At 36.4% G+C, this 21,883-nt stretch overlaps 1 protein-coding gene across 2 annotated transcripts in view; it reads left to right on the top strand.

Annotated features, from left to right (window-relative positions):
- The window catches only part of tbcelb (tubulin folding cofactor E-like b), a 43,252-nt gene extending 27,318 nt beyond the window's left edge, over window positions 1–15,934 (top strand). For both annotated transcript variants that reach the window (XM_056458672.1, XM_056458671.1), the window contains exon 9: window positions 12,822–15,934. In XM_056458672.1, coding sequence (XP_056314647.1) covers window positions 12,822–13,146 — 325 coding nt within the window. In that variant the 3' untranslated portion in view covers window positions 13,147–15,934. The remainder of the gene's footprint in view (window positions 1–12,821) is intronic.
- The last annotated feature ends 5,949 nt before the right edge of the window (window positions 15,935–21,883 follow it).

The following is a 21,883-nucleotide window of genomic DNA, read 5'->3' as shown; positions in this document are numbered from 1 at the left end:
GATAATAAGATAATAAATGCTTTTGTAATTGTCATTAAATTGACTTTAGTTAATTGAACTGATGTTATCAAATTGCATCTTACCGTACAGTGTTAGCAAACAAAGGTTTATGAATATATTATTGTTTCCGTTAAGATTTTTTTTTCGATTGGCTACAGAACAAACTACTGTTCTATAATAACTTGCCTACTGTAATTAACTTAACTTATCTAGTTCACCTAATTAACCTAGTTAAGCCTTTAAATTGCACTTTAAGCTGAGTATCTTGGAAAATAACTACTAAAATATTTTGTACTGTCATCATGACAAAGACAAAAAAACAACTTAATTTAATTAAATGATTACAACTTTGGACTTTTATGCATTATTAGGCATTAATTCAGAAATTAACATCATTTAGGAAAATAATAAGATAATAAATGCTTTTGTAATTGTTATTAAATTGACTTTAGTTAATTGAACTGATGTTAGTAAATTGCGTCTTACTGTACAGTGTTAGCAAACAAAAGGTTTATAAATAGTCACAGAATTATCACTAAGTACGTTTACATGGACACCAATAATCTGATTTTAATACGATTAAGACAATACTCTTATTATGAGTCCACCATGTAAACAGCGATTTTTGATTAATCTAATCTAATTTTAATTTTAATTTAATCTAATTAAGGTCATAATCGAACTAAACAGAAATCGGATTAAGACATGTGGAGTATGCTGATTTTAGTTGCATTATTGAAGTGCAGTACAGACATGGAAACACCGCAATCAAACTATGACCATCATTCGCCGTGTTTTGTGACAGGATAGTCTATACACACACGGCTGTTTGAAACTATATTATACTATTCTACACCTACCGAATCAGTAAATGACCACACACACATCACAAAATGTGGAGGTTTTTGCTCCCATTTGGTGTGCGGTATCAAATTTCATTTAAACAACCCTCCTCCTCCAGTCCTGTACTCTTCCTCACCAGTACTTTGTACTCTCTTCCAATACCATAGTTTGTCAAAGGGGGCTTGCATGAAATGATCCTGAATGAAAGTGAAAGAGCCAAACTGGAGTTCAAGTCGACCAATTATAAATGAAACACCCAAAATTACATGAAACTCTGGAGGAAATGTGGACAGCGGGGTGACTCAACGACGTTAATCGAATTATATGCTAAAACATGTAAAACGGGATCATAAAAGGAACTTTCAAAAAGCAACTCATATAAACACCTTAATCATATTATTGTCTTATTCAGATTGATTCGTCATACTGATGTCCATGTAAACGTAGTCTATGTAAAAATGTTAATGTTCAAGTATTTGACGCTGTGATGAACAACCACTAATGCAATAACAGGGTTTCTGCAGATATCATAATGTCAAATTTAAGACTTTTTAAGACCTTTTTAAGACCATTAAGTATTAAATTTAAGACCTATATCACAATATCAAAAACACGCATACACATAAAGAGAAAATGCAAAATCACAAAAATAGTGGTCAAATAAATGTATTCAAATTGAATAGTAAGACAGGTTAGATGCACCATTGAACTACAGAAAAAACAAACAAACATCTTAAGGCTGATTATACTTTCGCCTGGCACCGCATCGCGTACCTGATGAAACGGACGAGGCTTTTATACTTGACGTGTTCGCCTTTTAGATATTCTTTTAAATGACATGAAAAGGGGCGGTCAAAAGAAACAGACAGTAAAATCAGACGGATAAACAGAGAAGTTGAAAGAACTAGGTCATATCATTAATATCATTAAATATTTAAAATTTTGAATATTTTAGTTTTTTATTATTTTTATGATTTATTATAATGATTATAAAGATTTTTATAACCGTTTAAGATTTTTTTTAATCAAACTATCTCAGACAGTTCTAAAGTTAAATATTAATGGCAACAGAACATTTTATTATGGCAACAATTAAAGCAAAAAAAAAAGGGTACACTCACTAAAAAATACTGCTGTTTTTTTTATTATTATTATTTTGCCCACTCAACAATTCACACATTACTGTCTGGCTAGTTTCTGTCCTCTATTTATAAGGTAAAAGGCAATAATGGTCCAACATTCCTGACCATTATCACCAATAAAGCCTAGAAATTGGGCATCAGTATGTCGTAAATCGATAGGTTCAAATATTCCTTTCCAGTTATCAAAGAAATAATTTGTTACTTAATTTTAATTTGTAACTTGTAAATTGTTTTAACTTAAAATTTGTAACATATACATCTGTGTAAAACCTATGAATGGTGGAAAAACATATTCTGTAATATTAAAACCACCTGGGTCTCCACTTTTGCATGGCCCCTTTTTTTGTTTTCACCAACTTTTCCCTCAGGTTTTTCCAAACTTTTACAAAAACGTTCCTCCTTTCCCACGGCTGTTGCAATTTCTAGCCAAGAATTCTTGGTCATCTGGTTCTCCCTATGATCACGCATAGACGGATCATAAAGATGTTTGTACAGGCGTTCCTGTTTCAGACAAAATCTCTTCAAAGTGTTTCATATTCAACTCAAATCAAACGTGGCGCCGCACGAACTGTTCGCTTGAGTCTCAAAAAATTTCGCGAGCTCCGCCAGCCAAAATCATGTCACATGCACACAAAGCGAACCTCCGCAAACAAAGCGATGACGTCACATACACAGTGCGCACTGAGTTCCATAACAGAAAGCTGATTGGCTATTGCATGTTGGTCTCAATTGTAGGTGTACTACCGCAAATTACATTAGGACTAATGAACACCACAAAAACCAAGCAACAACAACAAAAAAGGATTTAAATGAGCATTAAAAGTAGTGCTACATGGACATCGGAAAAATAAGCTCTGTGCAAAAATATTTATGACCTAGAACAGCGAATTTAACATTTTTTAAGGCCTAAAAATTCGATTTTTAAATTTGAGACTTAAGACTTTTTAAAACCCCGCGTAAACCCTGAATAATCTGAATATTCTTAAAAAGCACTCTGAATCTTTAAATAATACATACATATTCACAATATTGTGCATTTTCATTATCACAATATACTGAATTATTGAATATCAACATATGTCTACTCCCCAACCTCAAATAGACCTTTGAGTGACCAGTCACCCTTTTTAATGCATGAGACATAACCTGGATAGAGACCCATTGAGAAGTATTTTTGAGACTGTGGTAGCATAAAGTAATGGATAGAAGCATTTGAGAGACTTTCAAAGTGATCCCACAGTAACATAAGTCACATTTACGGTTGCTTAGACATAAGGTATAAGTATACACAGGACCGTTATCTTTATAATGCTGGGAAGATGTAGAGATTTGAGTGCTGGCTAATGTAATTCAAACCCCTTCACTGCTTGATTGCTCACACCGATTTCCTAGATCAGGCCTATATATGTTATTTAGTATGTACCTATGTGTATTCTTGCAAAATTTCTGTATATTTACTACACAGTCTGAGAAACAGTCAAGGGTCTGTATTTACTACTACTATTTACTAGTTTTTCTGTGAAAATATACACAGATATATACCCAGAGAATCATTGGTCTTTGCAATTTATAAAAAAGGAACACAACCGTGAGAGGAAGTGTTTACCTCTTAACCATATAAACTCCCCTATTTGATAACCATACTATTGGAGATACAAAATCTCTCCTACAATAACATAAATAAAATCCTGTTAATTACACATTTTTAGTGATGGATGCAATGAATATTGTAACTACACTCACCGGCCACTTTATTAGGTACACCTTACTAGTACTGGGTTGGACACCCTTTTTCCTTCAGAACTCTTTTAATCCTTTGTCGGCGTAGATTCAACAAGATACTGGAAATATTCCTCAGAGATTTCGGTTTATATTGACATGATAGCATCCACAGTTGCTGCAGATTTGTCGGCTGCACATCCATGATGCGAATCTCCCAAAGGTGCTCTATTGGATTGAGATATGGTGACTGTGGAGGCCATTTGAGTACAGTGAACTCATTTTTATCTTCAAGAAACCAGTCTGAGATGGGTCACGCTTTAACATGGCACGTTATCCTGGTGAAAGTAGCCATCAGAAGATGGGTACACTGTGGTCATAAAGGGATGGACATGGTCAGCAACAATGCCCAGGTAGGCTGTGGCATTGACCCGATGCTCAGTTGTTACAAATGGGTCCAAAGTGTACCAAGAAAATATCTCCTGCACCATTGAAATACTCAGACCAGCCCTTTTGGCACCAGCAACCATGACATGTTCAAAGTCACTTAAATCAGTTTTCTTCCTCATTCTGATGCTCAGTTTGAACTGCAGCAGATTATCTTGATCATGTCTACATGCCTAAATGCATTGAGTTGTTGCCATGTGATTGGCTGATTAGAAATTGGCGTTAACAAGCAGCTGGACAGGCGTACCTAATAAAGTGGCCGGTGAGTGTATAATGTACTGTATATGTAGTCAGATTTTTTTTTTTGTCGGTGAAAGTTGATGTGGCTTAGAGTGGGAATGCTGTGTGTAAAATGATGAGCACTGGTCACCCCCCCCCCCCGCCCCCCCCCGTTCAGCAAATGTGAGTTACATCATGTACTTAAGTAGGAATGGCACAGTTAAATAGGTGAAGCAGCCCTATACATCCAACAACCTTTGAGTAACTAAAACCCAAGCCGCAACCACTGACACAATGATCCTCCCCGGGAGGAATGGAAAACGCAGGAACGATAGCGAACGGGAGGAGGCAAATACAGGGATGAGAGGAGAAGAGTGTGAAGGAAATGAAAGGAGCTATTGGTGTCACTGTCTTTGAGCAACTATAGCCTAGGACCTAGCTGACATTTTGACATTGAAGGACAACATAGGGGCCTATACGTGAACAAGAAAGTGAAATGGCAGATGTATAGGGAAAATCTAAGTGCATCACTCTTTACGGTAAATTAGAAATTTAAGACGATAAGAGGATGGAGTTGCTAGGCTCTTTAGTATCCATCACAGTGGATATCGATGCTAAAGATGTCAAGGTAGAACAATTCATAGACAACATGTAGACAAGTCTGATTCCCATTTAAGCAATAAGAGTGGATTAATTCGTTTAAGCATGTAGCGGCATCTATGTTGAGGCTGTGAAGTGCAAGTTACTCACCAAGCAATTTTGTGTTTGAAAGATGTCTAATAGATGTCTGAATTTGGCTGAACAAGGCTAAATTTGGGCTGTCAGTTAAAATTGAATATACTTTTAACAATAGTAGACATAAAGAATGAACACATTTAGTCATGGTTCAGTTTTTTTGTACACAAGAAAACACAAAACCACTCGACTAGGGCTTCTAAGTAAGGTGTACACATTTATAAAATAATTAAATTATTTTTGTGCATCACATCTCTGGAATGAATTAGCATTTCTAAATAATTTTCCCAAAAATTATGTGATGCAAAAAGGTGTGAGTCTTTGCTAGTGTTGCCAACTTAGCATTTAGCGATTTATCAGACTCCTTTCAAAAGTCATGTTTACGACATTATTTCAAAATAGTATAAATCTAGCCCAGTTTAGTGACTTATCAGACCCCTTTAGCATCTTTATTTCTAAATAGCATAAATATAGCCTGTTTAGTTACTTATCGGACCCCTTTAGCATCTTTATTTCTAAATAGCATAAATCTAGCCTAGTTTAGTTACTTATCGGACCCCTTTAGCATCTTTATTTCTAAATAGCATAAATCTAGCCTAGTTTAGTGACTTATCAGACCCCTTTAGCATCTTTATTTCTAAATAGCATAAATCTAGCCTAGTTTAGTGACTTATCAGACCCCTTTAGCATCTTTATTTCTAAATAGCATAAATCTAGCCTAGTTTAGTGACTTATCAGACCCCTTTAGCATCTTTATTTCTAAATAGCATAAATCTAGCCTAGTTTAGTGACTTATCAGACCCCTTTAGCATCTTTATTTCTAAATAGTATAAATCTAGCCTAGTTTAGTGACTTATCAGACCCCTTTAGCGGCTTTATTTCTAAATAGTATAAATCTAGCCTAGTTTAGTGACTTATCAGACCCCTTTAGCATCTTTATTTCTAAATAGCATAAATCTAGCCTAGTTTAGTGACTTATCAGACCCCTTTAGCATCTTTATTTCTAAATAGCATAAAACTAGCCTAGTTTAGTTACTTATCAGACCCCTTTAGCATCTTTATTTCTAAATAGCATAAATCTAGCCTAGTTTAGTAACTTATCAGACCCCTTTAGCATCTTTATTTCTAAATAGTATAAATCTAGCCTAGTTTAGTCACTTATCAGACCCCTTTAGCATCTTTATTTCTAAATAGTATAAATCTAGCCTAGTTTAGTGACTTATCAGACCCCTTTAGCGGCTTTATTTCAAAATGTCATGAATCTAGCCTAGTTTAGTGACTTATCAGACCCCTATAGCAACTTTATTTCTAAATAGTATAAATCTAGCCTAGTTTAGTGACTTATCAGACCCCTTTAGCATCTTTATTTCTAAATAGCATAAATCTAGCCTAGTTTAGTCACTTATCAGACCCCTTTAGCATCTTTATTTCTAAATAGTATAAATCTAGCCTAGTTTAGTGACTTATCAGACCCCTTTAGCATCTTTATTTCTAAATAGCATAAATCTAGCCTAGTTTAGTGACTTATCAGACCCCTTTAGCATCTTTATTTCTAAATAGCATAAATCTAGCCTAGTTTAGTGACTTATCAGACCCCTTTAGCATCTTTATTTCTAAATAGCATAAAACTAGCCTAGTTTAGTTACTTATCAGACCCCTTTAGCATCTTTATTTCTAAATAGCATAAATCTAGCCTAGTTTAGTAACTTATCAGACCCCTTTAGCATCTTTATTTCTAAATAGTATAAATCTAGCCTAGTTTAGTCACTTATCAGACCCCTTTAGCATCTTTATTTCTAAATAGTATAAATCTAGCCTAGTTTAGTGACTTATCAGACCCCTTTAGCGGCTTTATTTCAAAATGTCATGAATCTAGCCTAGTTTAGTGACTTATCAGACCCCTATAGCAACTTTATTTCTAAATAGTATAAATCTAGCCTAGTTTAGTGACTTATCAGACCCCTTAGCATCTTTATTTCTAAATAGTATAAATCTAGCCTAGTTTAGTCACTTATCAGACCCCTTTAGCATCTTTATTTCTAAATAGTATAAATCTAGCCTAGTTTAGTGACTTATCAGACCCCTTTAGCATCTTTATTTCTAAATAGCATAAATCTAGCCTAGTTAAGCGATTTATCAGACCCCTATAGCAACTTTACTTATAAACAGCATAACCAGCGACCTTCTTGCTGTGAGGCGACAGTGCTGCCCACTGAGCCACCGTTCCACCCATAATAATATATACAAAAACAAAATTATAGTATATAATATAATAATATAGACAACTCGGTATGGTCCCCAAATTGAAACTCCTACCATGATGCCTCCTAATGAACTTTATATTATATATATATATATATATATATATATATATATTATATTATATTATATTATATATACACGCCTGAAACTTGTCTATAGCGCTTGTTCACTGCTGCTCTTATAGTTGTGTAAATTGCTTCCTTGTCCTCATTTGTAAGTCGCTTTGGATAAAAGCGTCTGCTAAATGACTAAATGTAAAAATGTAAATGTAAATATTATATTATATTATATTATATTATATTATATTACATTTTATTTTTTATTTTATTTTATTTTATTTTATTATATTATAGTAATTACATTTTATTATCTTATATTATATTATATTATATTATATTATATTATGAATAGAATAAACAATTTTTGTTACTTGTTTACATGTTAAAAACAGTCATTTCACTTTTAATATCTTATTTAGTCTTTTGTGATTGGTTGTTGGAAAACAAATCCAATAATAGTCTCATGCTACCACCTACAATCATTACAACTGCAGCCCATGCAGATTTACTGGTTATTGCCTACACTTTCAGAAGCCATAGATCTGATTTCAGTTGATCCAAAATGACAGTTAGCGCTAAAGACTGTAAGACAAAAATTGCAGTTGTGTGGAGTCTAAACAAAGCCTAAGATACAGTTTCTCTGCTGCCCCTCTTAAATAGGCACTTACCCCAGGTTCATCCAGGGTGACTCCCACTGTAATACGTGTGCTAAAGTAGCTCTGGATAAAAAGACGCATTGTAAATCCTGAGTGAGTTTCTACGGGTCCCAGGAGATATTTGTCATGTTGTGGATATCTAAATTTTGAGCTGAGGGTGAATGCGCGCATGTTATCTACTTGAAAACAGGTCATGTTATTTTTGAGGCCATCAGCAACTGCGGTATCTACAGTAGACTCACTGTATGGCTCTACTGTGAACTTGGTGCACCGCACGGAGGCGACTGTCCGGTCCCATCTTCGAGACTGATCTGTTTCGTGGAATCCAAAGCAGCTATGTTATCACAGCGAACACCCATTCGCCTTCATTTAAGGAGCTTAGCCACACTAAATGAGACCCTTGAGTGAGACTGTTCTTTCTCTCAGACAGAGTGGCACTTTGTATAGACGGGGGCAGTATTCCCATGGCGAAGGCAGGGAGCCACAGGCACCTACCCAGGCTCAGGCTCTGCTTTGTGGGGAGACTTTCTCTGGACAGGCTGGGGAAATTACTTTGATTGGCTGTGTCGGTTACTGTAGCCCTCTAAAGCTAAAAGACTTTTTTTGTGGAGATTTTATTTAATTGTTCCTGCCGATCTCCTCTTATCTTTCCCACAATCCTTCAGCACGACGGGAGAGAAGGGAGGGTAAAAGGGGGTGGTGGTGAGAACTTTCTCACGGTTTAAAAACTCCACAAACACACAAACAGGTACGAGAAAACACTACAGCGTCTTCTCGCAGACACACACACACATAGCTCTGCGGTCACTTCCTGTGAAATGGTTCGGACGAGTTGCGTCTTCTAAACAGCGACGCGCGATTGACATTTTTTGTTAAAAAAAATAATGTGTCAGTATGGGTGTTGCTTTTGTAGCTTATTAGCTTAATTTCGTAGCTCAAAACAATATCTTACATGTTAGATATCACACACACTTCATCCAGACTCAATTCCAACATTCAATGGGGGAAATAAGTATTGAACACGTCACTATTTTTCTCAGAAGACATATTTCTAAAGGTGCTGTTGACTCAAAATATTCACTGGATGTTGGTAACAACCAAAGAAATCCATATATGCAAAGAAAAGAAAACTAATTACTAGGGTTGTGCGGTTTACTGGTACTTCGGTAGCACCGGAATACTATGGCTCCAAAATACTGGCGGTGCCACTGTAGTTTGTAAACAGTTGTATCGTCATTATCGGTTCTACAATATGCTGCATCTGGAAAAGTCACTAAAATGCTCAAGCGTTTGTGTCAGCGAATAATTAATAGACCACTTTATTTTACTGTCATTTTAACTGTCTGCAAACGGGTCATATGGGTTGCTGAAGTCATGACAAATGATATGGCGTGATCAAGGATTTATTTATTTTATTATTATTATTGCAATAACAACAAAAGAGTCACAGTATATACAAAAAAAGCTGATAAAGTCTGTATAAATAATTCATTTTCAATAATAAAAGAATTGAATTTCGAGAAGTATTATGACCTAAAAAAATATAGTATTTCTGACAATTTGCTTTATTTCGTAGATTTGAGTTAAGAATTAATACGGTATTGCGGTACTACTTGGTATTGTGATACTTCAGATGATATAGTATTGTGGCCTGAATTGATGGTATAGTGGCAACCCTACTAATCAGTGTACAAATGAAGTTATGTGTAATAAAATGAAATGACACTGGGAAAAAGTATTGAACATATGAAGAACGGGAGGAGTAGAAAGGCAGTGAAAGCCCAGACAGCAGCTGAAATCTCTCAGTAGTTATTTTGCAACCATCTGTCCTTTCTCATTGTACATTAATATCAGCTGCTTCAGTCCAATATCTACATTATCAAGATAAAACCACGGTGGACATTTCAGCAAGACAATAATCCAAAACACAGCCAAGGAAACTCTCAAATCAGTCAATCACTTGACTTGAATCCAATAGAAAATACAAAATTAAGATCAGATTTGATAGACGAGACCCACAGAACCTTCAAGATTTTTACACTTTGTTGAAAAACTCCCTCCTGAGCAATGCATTCTCCATATAAGAGGTGTCTTTAAGTTGCCATCAACAAACAAGCCTTTTATATAAAGTATTAAATACATTTCAGTGGTTCAGTACTTTCTCCTGGTGTCATTCCATTGTTACTACACAAAACTCATTTTTCAGATTATTTTGTTTTGTTTTATTTTTATGTTTATATTGTTTGAGTTTTGGGGCGACGCAGTGGCACAGTAGGTACTGTCGCCTCACAGCAAGAAGGTTGCTGGTTCGAGCCTCGGCTGGGTCAGTTGGCGTTTCTGTGTGGAGTTTGCATGTTCTCCTTGCATTTGTGTGGGTTTCCTCCGGGTGCTCCGGTTTCCCCCACTGTCCAAAGACATACGGTACAGGTGAATTGGGTAGGCTAAATTGTCCGTAGTGTATGAGTGTAAATGAGTGTGGATGGATTTTTCCCAGAGATGGGTTGTGGCTGGAAGGGCATCCGCTGCTTAAAACATGTGCTGGATAAGTTGGCGGTTCATTCCGCTGTGGCGACCCCAGATTAATAAAGAGACTAAGCCGACAAGAAAATTAATGAATGAATGTTTGAGTTTTTACCAAAATCTGGTTCAATTTCATGTCAACATCTGACGGGTACAAACAGGCAGGGCTTGGCATTAACTTTTTTGATCACCAGCCACTGTGGCTAGTAGATTTCCACCATTACTAGCCAGTCGCCATTTTCACTTGCCACACTTCTGTTGTTGGGAAAATATATTTTATATGCATAAATTTGACTTTGCCGTGCTAACACAATACTTGATTTCGAGTTTGTTTTATTTCCACATGCCTCCTCATTCATTTAATTTTTTGTGTTGTGTATAAGCTTGCTCAATGAGCATGAGCAAATGGGTTGTGCTTTTATAGTGTCACATCGCAATTAGTTTTATTTCACATGACTTTTCAGGGCCCAACACTAAAGATTTGTTTTCTCAAATTTAAATCACAATTTTCTCTGACCACTCCAAAAATAAATAATTATTTCTTAGCCACATTTTTTAAATGATGTGTCAAAACAGGCAAAATATAGCTGCATGCGTGCACTTTTTATTCAACTATTTTTTGTTTTAAAAAATACACAATTGACATAAAAAAAGATTGCCATGCATCTAAAAATATGGTCTCTCAGATCACCAGTTAGCTACACATAAATGGGGAGTTAATCTCCTATTAAAGCAATGTTATTGTAAAAATGCAAATTAATCCATATTAACAAAAATAACTGCAAGCAAAAGAAATCAGGTGAAAAACAGGCCTGCCGCATGTGAGAAGGAACATATGATCGCTTGCATATGGTTAGGCCAATAATAATCTGTTCGAAGAATGGTTAAAGTGAAAGTGGCAACTGCTGTTAGTTGCAAAAAGACATTTTTAAAAACATCTGGAGCTCTTGAGAGCAGCAGGACCGTGGGTGCACACTTTTTGTCCAGTCTATTTCAAAGAGAACCGATGGCAGCAGTAGCGTTTCCAGGCATGGCTGCTTCGTGCCAGGAAACAGGAGCACGCACACTTATTAAACAGTCGCGCGCATCACATCACCTGTGCGGGTGAGTGATCATTCTCTCATTCGGTATTCACCTGCTTACTTTTGCTCGCACGAACACAGTTTTTGTCAGTCGTACTGCTTCTTTATTCTAAGATTACATTTGCATGCATATTGGGCTTTGCTTATTGTACAACCCTGCTTTTAAGTAAACTACCATTAAAAAATTATTTTTAACCAGCCAAAGTGGCTAGTGGGAGTGTCTGTCTAACCCGCCACTGCTGAAATCTAAGTGCTTTTGGCGGGTTGGCGGATGCTAATGTCAATCCCTGGTAACAGGTAAATAATCGATACAGGCGGCAGACAATGTAAAGGGAACAAGGCAAGGGTCAAATCGCGGGAAGACTAGACATAGGAAACACCTAAAAATGTTAAAGGGTAAAACCAGCAAGACTCAGCAAAGTGTGACAAAGTGAGCAGTCTATATAGTAATCAGTCCTTCAGCAGCTCCCAACTGTCAGTGTATAATCAAAGGTGAACCAAAACAGGTGTGATTGAGGTGCATGAGAGGATTTGTAGTTCGTATGGTGACAGGATTGTAGTCCGAGTGAAAGTGAATGTTTACCAGCAATCTACAAACCTGGATCACTGGTGATTGTGACAATGACTGTAATATTTTACAAGGTGTTTTTCAAGACACTAGTATTTAGCTTAAAGTGAAATTTAAAGGCTTAGCTAGGTTAATTAAGCAAGTTAGGTTAATTAAGCAAATCATTTAAAATGATGGTTTGTTCTGTAGACAATTGGAAAAAAAATGTGCTTAAAGGGGCTAATAATATTGACCTTAAAATGTTTTTTCTTTTTTCACATTAAAAACTGCTATCATTCTAGCTGAAATAAAACAAATAAGACTTTCTTTAGAAGAAAAAATAATAATACAGGAAATACTGTGAAAAATTGCTTGCTCTTTTAAACATCATTTGGGAAGTATTTGAAAAATAAATCACTGGAATAATTCTGACTTCAACTGTGTCTTTCTGCTTGACTTTCAGTCTTGTCATCTAAAATCCACTCCAACATTTAATTTGATCAAAATCAGGTCGCTGGGTGTACTAGCCAACATATCATGGGCTAAACTCACATGGTTATCCTTTCCTCACTGCTGTCCACTCTTTTCAGGTACCACACTTTGGTAGCACGCTATGGCCGCCTAGCCCCACTCGCGGAGGTGGATTTGCGCCCTCCCAGCCATGTCCAGGTACAGGTACGCTTTGGGGACCAGACAGAGGCTCTAGAGCTCAGATTGGATCAAACAGTGGCAGATCTAAAGAAGCAGTTGAGAACCGTGGTCCAGCTACCTCCAAACAAGATACGCGTATACTATATCGACCGGCAGCTGGGATACGCACTAGAGCCTCAAGAGATGAAATATGGAGCTCGAGCACTTCATTCCTACAGTATACGAGACGGAGATGAGATCATGGTGGTGTCCAAAACACAATGACACAGCAACAAATGGCCAACGTATGGTAAAGAATTATTTACTGAGATGTTTCCTGAGGTATTGCAATACTGAAGGGAACATGAAGACTGTGAACTGTGCACAAGTCAGCTTGCCTTATGTTTGAGAAAAAAACATCATTCTTGTTTCTCAGCATATTCAGTCTTATTTTAAAAATGGTCCCTAAAAGGAGACTAGAATTAAAAGCCCTTTTAACTTTTATTGCTCCAAGGACGTATGTATGCGGAAAAAAAAAATGTGTGGATGTCATTTTTTTCATTTTATGTTTGACATTATTCTCAGGAATTACTCACAACCCCAAATATGCCTCTACTCTAAAATTATTTCAGCTTTTATAAAAGGTGCAGTACAGAATATTGGGTACAAGTTTGATACAGCATGTTACTTAAAGGTGCAGTATGTAAGTTTGACACCCAGTGGTTGAACTAGGTATTGCACGCCGGGATCAAAACACGCAAGCGCAGGTTGCCAGATTGACGACATCAACAGCAGTGTGCATGACTATCGAGGCTAAAGACTGATTTAAACCGTGTTCTAAATAAAAGCAACTGTGCACAAATAAGGGAATATTTTCCATATTAAAAGAAGTTTTTGTTCTAAACAATACCTGAAATTTATATTTTAGAAATTGCTTCAATTTGTAGCTGAACAACAGGATAAATTGACAATGATCAGGTACACCTCATGTGCTTTATTCAGTGTTAAATGCTAATAATGCAAGTTTGAATGCCATTTACATGACATTTATTGCTATACTACTGAAAGCAGCAGCAGATAGTTCACCTCAGATCTTGAAAATAAAATAAATTTGAAATTGAACTTCAGAACTGCGACTCAGTGCAAGCCAACACATATCAGTGATACAGCATCTACATTTAATAATGCTAAATATGTTTAATATGTATTAATTAGATTATAAACCTTACTATTTCGTTGGAGTGCAGTAAGTGCACTATTCTGTGCTTCTGAATGGCTGTATTTAAATTTCTGTTGTGTTTCGTTTGGTGCAAAGAGCCAAATTGCTAACCACTGCGTATCTAGTCACGTAGCATGTTGGTAGGACACAGGATTACAATATAATCTGCTCACCTAATGTTTACGTTTTTAATATTCATATTATTTGCTCATTAATAACCTCATGTGGAACTCTGAATCTGCATCTCATTTCGCAGTCTGCTATTGTCCACCTGAGGTCACATTTCGGTCTCGAACACACACTTTGAAAACCTTTCTGACTGAATGAATTAAATTTTCCAATAAGGCATTCCGGGGTGTTGAAATATAATTGGCTAAAGTGCATGGGTTAAATGATCAAAACAAAGGCAGCCAAAGCACGTCACGCACATTTTCAAAGCAGAATAAGTTTAGTTTTTTAGATAAACAATGTTCATTAAGCATGTTTCCTAAATATCTGCAAACATATGATGGTATTTGTATGCTTTAGAAGAGTGAAAAACTTACATACAGCACCTTTAAAAGTAGCATTTTGGTAATTGGCTTGAGGTGGGCTTTGGCTGTTCAGTGTTGATGAATATGATTGTTTGAGGCACACCGGTGTACCTGTGATTACAGGAAATCATAATATACGAGCAGAAGTCAATTTTTGTACAGTGTCAAACATCATCTACTGTTCTTCTAACTCACTCTGACAGAAAAGTAAAGCTGACACTGGACATAACAAATGCTATATCGCTTGCCCACCAAAGAAGAAAAAAACACCTATGCATCTGCTTTAAATCTTTTGAAATTTTATAGCTGTTGCCATTTTTGAAAAGTTGTTGATGCAAATTGTATTACGGGCTCTGTCACTTTCCTTTTTTCATTGTAATCTCTTCTCTGATTGAGGTTTGTTTCTTTTAACAATGGATCATTACTTGGATGGTTTAATTTATGTTTAATTAGGGATGGGTGATTAATTGAAATGTAATTACAAATATGACAGCATAGATGTGATTTGTCATGCACATCTTTTTAGGGAACAAACAGCTGTGTGAATATCCTCCCCTAAGCCAGAGGGCGCTTTTGTGAAACTCCAAACACCCACAAAGAAGAAACCCAGGAAATCTCCTTAGCGTTGCAATATAAATGAAAGATTTAACCGTTTGCATTGATTCAGCGTGACTTATAACCACATGAAAAATATTTCATGGAAAGATACATTTCAAACATGTGACTGAAGTTATGAGTTTGGAGTAAAAACGTGGTATTTTTACATGCTGCAATTACTACACAGAGCTGTAGTTCACTGATAAGCGACACAAGCAGCTGCCAATAGCTATGTTTCTATCTAAAGTTAAAATATGAGCAAATTAAATCACCATTTCCATCTGATGAGTCAAAGAAAACAAAATCATCATTTCCCGATAAACTGGCAGCAAATATTTAAAATAAGAATGGAGTTTGCTGCGGTAGAAGCCCCTGTGGGCATTTCATATATAATACATTTAATTGCATCTCAGAAGATGAAACACAATGAACACCCGGTGGCTTTTAGAGGTGTGAGATGCTCTTTGTGAGTGTAGACGCTTAAGACAGTTCTGGAGGTAATAATACTTTAGCTAAGACATATTAAAATGACCAAAACAATATTTTAAATGTTTTGCTATGTGGTCGGTCGCTGTTTTGTTCGTTAATGCCATCCATCGCATCTAGTTTTGTTATCATCTGATTCATGTGACTTTTTTATGTGCATGCCATGATTTATTTAGTAAATGTGTTTCCATGGTAATTTATGCACATTTCTCTTATTAAATAAAAAGCCTATTCTACTTATTTGTGCGCATACGATATTATTACAATAAGTATTTTCAAAACATGCATAAAAATATGTAGATGGAAACAGCTATTTTCACAGAATGATTATCTCAATGTCATTATCATCTGATTAAATCATCTGTTATAATGAGAGAGATTATTGCATGGCTTGTCAGTGTACTTTAACTCAGTGTAGTAAATGCTGCTCCACCTGAAAGCACATGCTTGAGGTTTACTAGAATCGGCTTTAGTGACAAAATGCTCATGAAAATCACCTTTGAATAATATATATATATATATATATATATATATATATATATATATATATATATATATATATATATATATATATATATATATATATATAATGTAATGACAATTGCTCAATTCTTATAGTTACAAGTTGCCTGAACTATTATCACACCTCCCAACATCAAACATGAACAATAAATAGCCAGAACTCCTCCATATTTACCAATGTGGCACAACTATACAAAGATGGATGATGTGAAAGTTACATTCCTCATGAAATCTGACCCACCCTCGAAAAAACGACTGAAAACTGAGTGTGAATGCTTAGATTGAGTAATTTAGATGATTTACAGTAAGTCTAGTCTGTTTGCCCCTATCATGCTTTTTCAGTGTAATGTGGCTGTTTATAAAGGGAAATAATCTGCAAGTTTTCAAACATTATGGTTTTATGATAAAGAAATTGTCACCTAAAAGAAATAATTCAATTCAATTCAATTCACCTTTATTTGTATAGCGCTTATACAATGTAGATTGTGTCAAAGCAGCTTCACATAAAAGGTCACAGTAAATAGGAACAGTGTAGTTAAGTTTGTAGTGTTTAAGTTCAGTTCAGTTTAGCTCAGTTCAGTAAATTCTGAACTGCCCAAGTGCAGTCGTTAGCAGTTTCAGCCCCATTTAAATTCATATTTTCACAATGCCTATGGTCAATATTGGCTGCTTGTAGATATCCAGTTTGACCCACCCATAAACACTTTACGTAATATGTGTTGTCGGCATGATGTCAGGAATGAGCATTTATTTTTGAGATAAAATATTTATCTTAACTCGACTCGTACACAAAACTCTCATTATAATTGCTGAATTAGCAACTAAACAATGCTATCTCATGCCAATTCATAACTTTTTGATTTAGTGGCTGATTTATATGAATTTATACCATCTCATTTGTACAATTTAGTACAATTTTCTCATCCCCCAATGACAGTTGGGTTTAGAAGTGGGGTTTGGTGCCAAGCCTCCTTTTATAAATCGTATGTTTTAGTATGACTAAACTACGAAGCAGCCACTAAACTGACAAAATGTAAAATAGTTACGTTTTGTCGTAAGATCAGGCTGAAATAAATCTCTTATTTACACTTTTGTACACTTTTTTTTAATGCTGTTTCAGATTTCAGCTTGGTCTACACCTGTAATCCACCTTACTATGAGTGAGCTGTGGATGGCTTTTAAAAGAGTTTATCTTTGAACAAATTCTTAGAGAAAAATAAGCTAATGTGAAATGTGCATTATGAGAAAATGAAAGTGTTTTTGAAACCTAGTCTAAGAGAACTACAAATTAAAAAGCATAATGGGGCACTTTAACATAGAGTTAAGGCCATGAGATGGGTAGGTGGTCTGGTAAGAAAAGTGAACCCTATCCACCAGCTGTAACACCAGCCACTGCTTTTCTGGTTGAATTACAACAGGGTCAGCTCAAATCCTGAACCCTCTAAGGTTTACACACTTTACATTCACCAGTGCAGCTCCCCCTATTATGACCACAAAATGGCTGCAATCCCCTAGTCATCTGATAATCAGGCATGTTTTCAGTAAGACCTCTGCCACCTTTTTCATAGATAGGAAGGGTCTCTGGGGGATGTAGAGTATGTCATTGTGCAAATCTTATGTAGGACAGAAGGTGATATTAGATTATAAACCTTTTCATCATGTTGCTTCAAAAAAAAAAAAAAAAAGGAAACCAAAGGTGGAAAATTAAGTAGAAAAATGTATTTTTTAGCAATCAAATCAAAATTTACAATGTTTATTTTCTAGCGCACATTGTTATTCTTTAGGTGAACAATTAAATCTGTTAATCCACTGAAAAGAAAGTTTTGTAATCTCAAAATCCGACTATTTTCTTCCGCGTTTGACGGCTTCAGCCACGATATTTTTAACCACGCCTCCTTAACGTCAGTTTGCCAAAAGAATGAAGCGCTAAAAGAAAGCCCCGCCCCCTACTCAATATTCCGTTTCTGTTGGAAGTACGGTGGTCCTTCGTTATTCACGGGAGTTACATTCTAAAAATAACCCGCAATAGGCGAAATCTGCGAAGTAGTCTGCTTTATTTTTTACAATTATTATAGCAATTTTAAGGCTGTAAAACCCCTCACTACACACTTTATACACTTTTCTCAGACAGGCATTACCATTTTCACACTTTTCTCCCTTGTTTAAACACTCTCAAAGTCAAACGTTCATAGAAAAATAAGTCCAGTATTATAGAATGAAATCAAAGGTCGAAACCTGTTGTCAGACTCAAAGGCTGCATCCAAAATCGTATACTTCTATTCTATATAGTACCCTAAAAACAGTATGCGAGCCAAGTAGTATGTCTGAATTCATAGAATTCGAAAAACAGTATGCGAGAAGTACCCGGATGACCTACTACTTTGTGTGCATCCAATGCAAGCTGCGCTATCCCATGGTGGCCCGTGAACGAATTCATGAAAGGGGGGGAAGCGACGTAATTCACATTGGTAGGTCACGTGATTATGACAAAATGGCGGATGCAAGATGTCCGAGTTTCATTCATACTGCTCACATTCGTACTGTAAAATAAAATAAAAAAACATTTTTTGGGGGGGTGGGTGGGGGGGGGGTTGGGTTCGGCAGCCGGGGTGACGTAAACGTAAAATAATGGCCATTAAATTACAGACTTTTACCATAAAATAACAGACAGTAAATTACATAAAAGTACTTACATTTAAATTTCTGGTAAATTCATGTAATTTACTGTGTTATTTTACGGGAAATGTCTGTAATTTAATGAGCGTTATTTTACTTTTTTTTTTTTCGGAAAAAAACCCCGGAAAATAATAGATTTTTTTTTTTAACTGTATATAACGCACTTTTCTAACGACAAAGTAGTACATTTAAATTCAAATGCAGTACTAGTAGTAGGTAGTTTCGAACGCAGCCAAACATTTTGTGCGGATAATGGTGGCATCCAGCGTAACTGTCACTGATCCACAAAACTAGCAGACTCCATCCTTAAAGGGTGTCGCCCACACCGTATGCGGCGCGTACATGACAGTTAGAAGTAACGCACACCATATTCGCATGTTATTTAAAATGTAATTATTCAGATGGCGCTCTGTGGCGCGGCAGAAATATGAGCAGTGTTCTGAGTCGTAGCTGGGTACCGCAGACAGCTGCCGACTTGCAGCGTCGATGTACGTACCTTGATATACAATTGTAAAATGCATGACGCTGTGTGGTGCGCCACATCCGGTGTGCGACTCCCTTTACGATGGACTTGCTGCAGACAGTTACAACCTTTTTTGCATCCTTGTTGAAACTCACGCTAGCGATCGAAGATTTATGCTAATTTGGCAAGCTGAACGCATTCTGTGCTGAACAGGAAACATGATGGTCTACAGCCAATCAGGACGCAGAACACAATGCGAGGCCGTTATAGCGAGGGACCACTGTATATCAATATACCTAGCCAACGTCCAGTTCATGCAGTCTTAATTTTAATTTTGACCGTGACTTTTATTTTGAATTATTTCAAACACCGTCCCAATTTTAAAGCTTTAGTGCAATTTCTAATTATTTCCCGGCATCTGTTTAACACAGAACATTAAAGAGAAGATCATTCACAAACAACTTCATACTATTTAGTAACTCGCAAGTTACCTGTTCCCTTACCTATAACTAAGTAACCATCAACTATGTTGGTCGTACACTGATATGGATTCATTTTCATTCAGTCTTTATAGTCTTATTCAGCACATACCAGTCTATACATTTCAGGAATTGGATTTCCAGGGCTTGTCCTGTTCATTCCTATACCATTTTGCAATAGAATGGCTCTAATGTTAAAGTGATATAGTATAGACGCCCTCTCTAGTTACCAAGCTGTCCCTATGCAACCCTATCCCAAAGGAGGGTGTTAACAGGGAGCTCAGAATCCATTAGGGGTTCAGATTAGCTAAAGAGGTTATATATATTAGCGCTATTGATAGGACTGGATATTGTTGTCCGATATTGAGACAGCTTTGTTTCAGTGTAACTGCATACGTCACACTGATGATCCCTTATTGTCTTATAACTGATCGGCCCAGTTTCCGTTTGCTCTCTAATCCAACTCTGTTATGCTTAAAAGTCCCCTCGCTGTTTCAGTTGTGTGCTATCACTGGAACTTGAGCTTGATTGTCATATTTTTGCACAAATCCTTTGATTATACCATATTGTTGAAACATTTATTTACCTCCTCGCTGTGTAATTTTACTCTTCACCGATAATTGGAAATCCCCATAATGCTTACTAATGTCCTCATTTGGATAATAATCCTGTTCAACATCTCGCTAGAACTGCATGTTTGCTTTGGTTCTCGTATGTAAAGCATAGTCTGTTCGCTTCCTGAATCTGTTTTCTCCTGTCTTTCAGCAGTGCCTGTGTCTCTACAAGTTACTCATTGCCCATATTTTGTTCTCATTGTGTCCTGGTTGTGGTGATGACACTTGATCCTCTCTGTTCTGCTCCCAAGGGACATCTGGCCTCTAACACCAGAACGTTGTTAACAGAGCAGGTGCTGACATATTTACTTATTGTTGGGTCTGTTTAATGATGTTTCTCCGAGTGTAAAGAGGGCCACTGGCATGTGCCCTTAATAGTCATTCAGTGTTGATGATTATGTGATTATTGACGGAATATTGTTGTAAATGTGTTATTTGTGTGCTATATCATGATGTGAAGTTACATAAAATGCCATACTGGATCAAAAAAAAGTTTAAAATAAACTGCAGCCAAGGCTTTGCATGAAATTCATTCAGTCTTATTGTCCTCGTAATGATAATTAAGTGGATATTTCACCCAAAACTGAAGATTTACTCACACTCTAGTGGTTAAAAACCTTTATAAGCTTCTTTATTCAGATGAATTTGAAAGGAAGATATTTTAAAGAAAGCTGAAAAATTGTAACCATTGACTCCAATAGTAGCAAAAATAAGTACTATGGAAGTCAACGTTTACAGGTTTTCAGCTATCATTAAAGTATCTTACTTTGTGTTCAACAGAAGAAAGAGATTTATAAAGATTTAGAACAAACGAAAGTTTATTTCCACTATTTGTTTTAATCAGAAGTCAACTTGACACTTTTCCCAGATGAAAAGCCCATCATCTGGCTCAGCAGATACAGGTAAACCTGCAAAACTTGAGTGATAGTTGACTGCCAACGTGGTTAATCTTGATAGGCTTAGCATGTTCAAGACAAATGTTGACATTCCATCGTATTTATTTCATCTGGGTTAACTTTGCCTGCTGCCTTTTATGCATATCTTGTAACGGCACCTCTTTTGTTGCCGTAGTTCAATCGTATATTTTCCAAACTAACACTAGGGATAAATCACTGCAGGGACCTCACCAAGAGCCTAAGCGAATTCTCGCATCCAACTGGAGTCTTTCCAGCCAGACAGCCACATGCAAGCCCTGCCACCTGGATCACTGTAGCAGTTTGGCCGATAAAAAGCATCATGTCTAATTGGTTTCACAACATTCTGAAGTGTCGGACAGTCCCCGTCACGCCTACAGGTGAAAGCTACACGTGCCAAATCTGGCATCGCTGTCACACTCTCAAACTCCACCACAGCTCTGTCCAATCAAGACTTTAAACTTTCATGTCCTTAGTGGCTTTACTATTGGGCAGCATATCCTTCCAGAGTACAGCAGT

The sequence above is a fragment of the Danio aesculapii genome, chromosome 5 (genome assembly GCF_903798145.1).
Source record: "Danio aesculapii chromosome 5, fDanAes4.1, whole genome shotgun sequence".
Classification (NCBI taxonomy): domain Eukaryota; kingdom Metazoa; phylum Chordata; class Actinopteri; order Cypriniformes; family Danionidae; genus Danio; species Danio aesculapii.
The sequence above is the reverse complement of the archived record's forward strand: the minus strand, read 5'-3'. Positions and strand labels throughout refer to the sequence as shown.